This window comes from Barbus barbus (assembly GCF_936440315.1).
Source record: "Barbus barbus genome assembly, chromosome: 50".
NCBI classification, from domain to species: domain Eukaryota; kingdom Metazoa; phylum Chordata; class Actinopteri; order Cypriniformes; family Cyprinidae; genus Barbus; species Barbus barbus.
In genome coordinates this window covers 6,693,132-6,699,617 of record NC_136728.1, presented here as the reverse complement: position 1 = coordinate 6,699,617, position 6,486 = coordinate 6,693,132, and the positions used below count along the sequence as shown (strand labels likewise).

Genomic DNA, 6,486 nt, shown 5'->3' with positions numbered 1-6,486 from the left:
TTTTAATACTTTTTATATATATTTAATTTACATATGCTATACAGGCTATACAATATATATATAAAATATATTTTTTTATTCTAATCATTTTATAATTTGTATTTATTTTATATGTGCTATGCAATACTTTATATCTATTTAATTAATACAAATTTGAATTGTCTACTTCATCCAAAACCATTCTGTAAAGTATTTTTATTGTTATTTTAAATTAAATTTATTTTACTTTATATGTGCTGTATACATGCTTTATGCATCTGTGACTATTTTATACATTTTTAAATGGTTTAATAGAAATGCAGTTGGAGTTATTCATAAATGTGTAACATTATGTCTGTTTTTAGAAATGTTAAATAGACAAAATTATATTGCTAATTATTATTAATATTATTTTTTATTAGTAATTATTGTTTTTGTATCATTTGCATAATAATGCATTTTTTTAGATGCATCTGCAATCATACATATGAGGTCAAGGTCAACCAAACTATAAGGGGTCTCTGCAAACTTCCCATGCACCCTCAAAATAATTAAAAAGCCTGACCTGGGAAAGTCATGTAAACTAATAAAACCTATTTAATGTAAATTTGCATTCCCTTTGTTGTGTGCAAAAAAAATATAATTGGAATCAACAAGGCTAAAAAGCACTGATATACCAACAATTGACAGAAAATAAAGGGGATGCATATTAGGCAAGTTGTAGTGAAGTAGCAAAATTATTTATTGGTGTGGTATCCTTCAATCTGGCAACACAAAGAACTTATCAAATAGTGGCTGTCATAGAGTAATTCAGCCCTTTACCCCAGTGCCTATTCATAATGACAACGAGACCAGGATTTTGATATTTACCTTACATGGACCTACAGTTCACTTATACACATGTCGAATAATATAGTTCCAAAGGGCTAGTTTAATGAGCGATGCTTAGCTTCACTCGCTGCGATTCAGGTTCATGAATGATGTGTTCCTTTCAAACTTTGCTAATGTGAAAATCTTGCAGGTTTATATGAAAACAGTTTGTGTGTAACGCGCTCGACGCGTCGGGTCAGTGGCGCAATGCATAACGCGTCGGACTCCTGGATGACTCGGTTCTTTTGAACTTTGATTCATTTGGGTCATGTTACTCATTAAAAACACGATACTCCGACAAACACTTTAGTGAATGGATGCAGGACACACCTAGGGTGCATGTGAAAGTTCACATTAATATGTGTCCCCCTCCGGATGTGGAACTTGACTGAATGATTCGTTCTTGTTTAAATACGTTTCGCCACTGTTTTGTTTGTCTTCTACACAATGAAACTACTAAAGTCTAATTTGAGATTATATTGAATTAATGTGAATATTAACATGCACATTTATACGAGTATATGTGTCTGAGTCTATCAGCGGCCGCAAAATATAGGCTAAAGAATCAAAGTTCAAAAGAGCCGAGCCAGCCAGGAGTCGAACCTAGAATCTTCTGATCCGTAGTCAGACGCGTTATCCATTGCGCCACTGGCCCGAGGCGGAAATCTGCTTGAAATACGAGCTTTTGACAAAACCAATATTTTTATTTAACATATAAATGACATACGTTAATATCTACACGTAGTAAAACAATATATGAAGTTTATTTACCAGACTCAGATGTCGTTTGTAATCATTTAAATCAAGCATACATAATATTTCGGAAATATTTTACATTTAACGCATATAATTCCTGAATTAATAAAAATTATAAACCAGTATGGACTGGACAAAACACGTTTTAAGGTCAAAACGATTCAGTGTCAACTTCACTTTCCACATGTTCAGAGAATCACATGGACTGGAGATCTCTGCTTATTAATAATCATGGCGACATCTATACACGAGACAGTCCTCATAGGAATAAGTGATGGAGTTATTGACAAGAAGAAAAACACGCCTTATTGCACGAACAAAATTGGAGATAAACCGGTAAAGGAAATGTAGTTTGTACATATAACGTTTGTGTCATGCTAACTGAAGTAAGCTAGCTTCACAGCTAACGTTAATTGATTATATTGTAGTTAATAAAATTCCTTATGCAACGTTTGCCAGGCAATGTTTTTGACAAGCACGCGGATTTATAATCAGATTTAAATCAGATTAATAGCTTCCGAAAGTGTTTAAAAGTAGGCTATCGCTAGCCAGTTGGCTAACTTGGGGGCTAAACATACTAACTCGCACATATAAAATTAATTTCTGATATTACAAACGACTTTAACTTATGTATGATGTATTTTACAATCACGTTATTTGAAATGTTTACACTGTTGTAATAAAATAATTGAAGTTGTTTGTTCATATCATATAGTCGCTATAGTCAGAGTACCCGTATGTTAGCGTAATGCTGCATCGGGCCAGTGGCGCAATGGATAACGCGTCTGACTACGGATCAGAAGATTCTAGGTTCGACTCCTGGCTGGCTCGCGTCTTTTGAATTTTGAGTTAGTTTGATTAATTCCATTCTGTTTAATTTGCTCGCGATTCATGTTTTTTCTCAAAATTGCACGAGGACAAGCAAATATAAAATGGAAATATAAATATAAATTAATTTGTCAATTATGGTAAACAATTAAAAAAAGTTTAGAGTTTATGCATTTCTCAGTAAGTATTATTGTAATGTATAATATTACATTACAACACAATACAAAGCATTCTGTGCTGTTTTCATTTTGAATATAATGCATGGTTAAAGTAATCAATAGTTTCGGGGATATTTTTCTTATTTATTTGGGAAATATAACAAGATATCATATATTTCTAAATATGTGAAAGTAGTGTAGAATGTGCATTTAATAAAATATTTGTGCACAGCATTTAAAATAAATTTGGCCTATATAAAATAATTTATGTTATTTATATTTAGTCAAGGGAAGTTTAAACCTTGAAGGCTATATTTAAAATAAATTATATCCTATTAGCTGAACAGATCACAATTAAAATTCATATTCAATATATACATGACATAAAATCATATTTACATGTTGTTCGAACAATATATGTATTTAATTTACCTGAATGCCGTTTGTAATAATTTAAAACAATGTTTTACATCAACCACAGATCATTTCTGATTGTCTGTTGAATATAGACCACTGTTGATTTGACAAAGAATGCACATTTTAAGATTTATTATGACTAATTGGCGGTTTTAATCACCACATGTTCAGAGAAGCACATCAACTGACAATTAATTGTCAAAAATGTCGTAAAATAAAGTTTTATGGTCTTAAAGAGTGTTAATAAAATTCATCACAATAGGAATGCATAGTATCATTATGAATTAACTGAAAATTACCTTTTTAGTATTTTTATTTTTGTGCCTTTTGTTATTATACACTATGTATTATTTGTTGTTTTGTATTATGAAACAGGTTGTAGCACTTTGAGTATGAGAAAGGCATTACAAATGAAAACTACTACTATTATTATGTTCATTTATTTTATTACAACTTTCATCATTACAGGACCTGCTTCCAGTAATAACTCTCCAGTACCCCTCATGCACTCTGTGTCAGAGAGGCCTGTCCCATGTGGTGCAGGTCTACTGCCCTCTTGCGGCGTCTCCTTACCACCGAACCATCAATGTATTCGCCTGCACCAATCCACAGTGCTATGGCAAATCAGAGAGGTACAACTTGCCATTTTAAAACAATGCATTATTTATGTATCAAATGTGTTCCGCTTCTATAACTGTTCCTTAAAACCTTTCATTCTCAGTCAATCTGACCATGTCGCCTGTATATATATATACCTAGCTGGATTGTCCTGCGCTCTCAGTGCTTGGATGATGACATTAAATCAAGACAAAACAACAAAACCACGGCATGTACAGAATCTGCGATGTCCAGAACAGACTGGTGTGATGAAGCTGATGATTGGGGGATGGAGGATGAAGAGCAAGTGGCAGAAAGCGGCAGACAAATGCCAAATGACAGCACAGATATCAGCAGCAGGCTTCAGGAGCTGTGCATTGATGGAGATCATCAAAGTGTCCTCCAGCCCACCGATGTGCCCGTTTTCCAGGCGTTCTACATAAGCGTTATGGAGGAAACAGACTTGGATGGATTTCATGATACGGATCATGAAAACGAACTGCTTAGAGAGTATGAGGAGAGGGAGGGAGTGATTGTCAGGGAGATTCAGAGGTGAGGATTCATTCTACTACAGAGACTACTGTTAATCTCAGAAGAATGATAAATAGTCTGTTAGTCATATAACACCTCGGTTTCTATACTTTTTTCAGTTGTGAAAGTGGGGAAGCTCAGGAGAAATATGAGAAGGCCACGGCCAAGCATGGAGATGAAGTGTTCAGCAGTTTCTTGAAGAAAATCTCTCTTTGTCCTGAACAAGTGTTACGGTGATTGAATTTGCAACAGCTATTTAAAAATCATTAGTTAAAACATATTAGTACATCAGTGATTCTATAATAACATTAGTGTTCACTACTGCAGCAATGAACTGCAGTAGTCTGATTCGCCAACCAATGACTCTTACGAACTGATTCTTTAAAAGGTTTCACAAAATCGCTTCAAAGTAATTCATGAGTCAGCTTTTTGAATCAAACTACTTCTGTTAATCACTTAAACCAGGGGTGTCAAACTCAGTTTCTTAACTACACAAACCATGTAGTTTTCTATTGAGCCTGAAGGACTTGATTAGCTGGATCAGGTGTGTTCAATTAGGGATGGAGCTGAACTCTGCAGGGCTGTGGCCCTCCAGGAATTGAGTTTGACACCCCTGCTTTAGACTTAGTTCACACTGCAGGTCTTAATGCTCAGATCAGATTTTTTTTGCGCTGTTGTTCACATTGTCTATCAGTCTCATGTGTGATCATGTGGGTCACATTTGGGCAAAAAAGTCGGATTTGGGCCACTTTAGCCTGCAGTGTGAACTAAGTCTTAAACAGTTCACCGACTCCTTTAATGAATCGTCAGTAATTTATCATTTATGTTTGATTCTTAATGAATCAGAAACCATTACTGTACTTTCAGTTAACTGAGATTAAAAATCGTGAATGAGCAAAAAAAAAAAAAGGAGCCCTGGACTATTAAAAGGGGCCATTTACATAGAACACGTGCTTGCATTTGAAAACGGCAGATGCAGGGCAGTGGATTGAAAAATGACGCAAAGGGCTAGAGATGTGTTTTTTTAACAGTTCAGTGTCAGGCGCAAGGTGCGAGGTGGTGATTTCATATGCATTTGTATGATTTAATGTATGATTTGTATAAAAAAGTAAGCAGGAAGGTCCATCCCGAAACATAGCCATCATAAACCATTTGTTGTATTATTCACCCATTCATTTCACTATTTACTCATGTTTTAATTGAATGTGTTACCTCTCGCCTTATAGATACAGTTGGGCCGGATCACCTCTATTTATAACAGAGCCTCCTTCCAGTGTTAGCCGGACGGTGCCGTGCTGCGCTCACTGCAGCAGCCCGAGAGTTTTCGAATTCCAGCTCATGCCAGCATTGGTCAGTTTGCTCAGTAGTGCAGACACAAATTCAGGTTAGTCAATTTTAATTCTAAAATTTACATAATACCAATTATTTATTACAAATTTAATTTCACAAAAAAATGTGGGAAGAATTGGAACTCAAAGCAATATTTCATCTTCATTTACTGATTTATTATGGTAAGCAGTTGTAAAATATTGTGCAATGTAAAATTATTAATAATTATCTCAAAATAACCCTCTGATCCTGCATCGTGGCAGGATATGTTTTGTGATAATGAATGGCTGGCTGCATATTATATCTTCCTTGTTATATTTCTTTTCATGTTTATAGTAAAAGATTTGTTTTGTTTTCTCAGACATTTCGCTGGAGTTCGGAACAGTTCTTGTGTACACTTGCAGAAACAGCTGTTGGAAATCTGGATCAACAGCTCCAGTGGAAGAGTTTCTTGATGTCCAGCCCGACCCAGACCAAAAGCTCTTCAAATGATATAAATGATCAACAATAAAGATCATTTTTTCAGTACAACTTAATTTTGTTATTTATTTAATGTTGTGTTTTTTTTATTATCTAAAGGAGTAGAACATTTTTCATTTGCTGAAAATGTACTCACCCGACATCCAGGATGTAGATGAGTTTGTTTCTTCATCTGAGAAACGTAGCATTACATCAGTTTGATCCATCAATGTATGCTCTGCAGTGAATGGGTGCCGTCAGAATGAGAGATAAAAACATCACAATCCACATATATCCAGTCTATCAATTAATGTTTTGTGAAGCAAAAAAAAACCCTGCATGTTTGTAAGAAAAAAAAAAAATTATCAAAGAGGACTCAAATTTTAACCAGAAGCAACAGTTTGAAGTTAATTTAAAAAAAGGTTGTAATGATGGATTTGTTTCTTACCAACATGCAGATTTTTGTTTCACAAGACATTAATTCATGGACAGGAGTGGTGTGGATTATTCTGACGGCACCCATTCACTGCAGAGCATCCACTGATGCAATGCTAAAATTCTC

The 6,486-nt window shown here is 34.7% G+C and overlaps 1 protein-coding gene across 2 annotated transcripts; it reads left to right on the top strand.

Annotated features, from left to right (window-relative positions):
- The first annotated feature begins 1,448 nt into the window (after window positions 1–1,448).
- On the top strand, window positions 1,449–5,998 carry pdcd2l (programmed cell death 2-like). Of its 2 annotated transcripts, none has more exons than XM_079414218.1 (6): window positions 1,449–1,941; window positions 3,477–3,640; window positions 3,768–4,157; window positions 4,256–4,369; window positions 5,363–5,520; window positions 5,827–5,998. In XM_079414218.1, exons 1-6 carry the CDS (start codon window positions 1,837–1,839, stop codon window positions 5,955–5,957), a joined length of 1,062 nt encoding a protein of 353 aa, XP_079270344.1. In that variant the 5' UTR covers window positions 1,449–1,836; the 3' UTR covers window positions 5,958–5,998. The 2 variants fall into 2 exon arrangements, with proteins under 2 accessions (XP_079270344.1, XP_079270345.1); XM_079414219.1 differs by lacking the exon at window positions 1,449–1,941 and adding an exon at window positions 2,526–2,613 and having other exon boundaries at window positions 5,827–5,992.
- The last annotated feature ends 488 nt before the right edge of the window (window positions 5,999–6,486 follow it).

Coding starts and splice junctions, on each gene's coding strand:
- pdcd2l (XM_079414218.1), top strand. CDS start 1,837: ATGGCGACATCTATACACGAGACAGTCCTCATAGGAATAAGTGATGGA. Junction 4,158..4,255: donor ATTGTCAGGGAGATTCAGAG/GTGAGGATTCAT, acceptor TACTTTTTTCAG/TTGTGAAAGTGGGGAAGCTC. Junction 5,521..5,826: donor TAGTGCAGACACAAATTCAG/GTTAGTCAATTT, acceptor TTGTTTTCTCAG/ACATTTCGCTGGAGTTCGGA.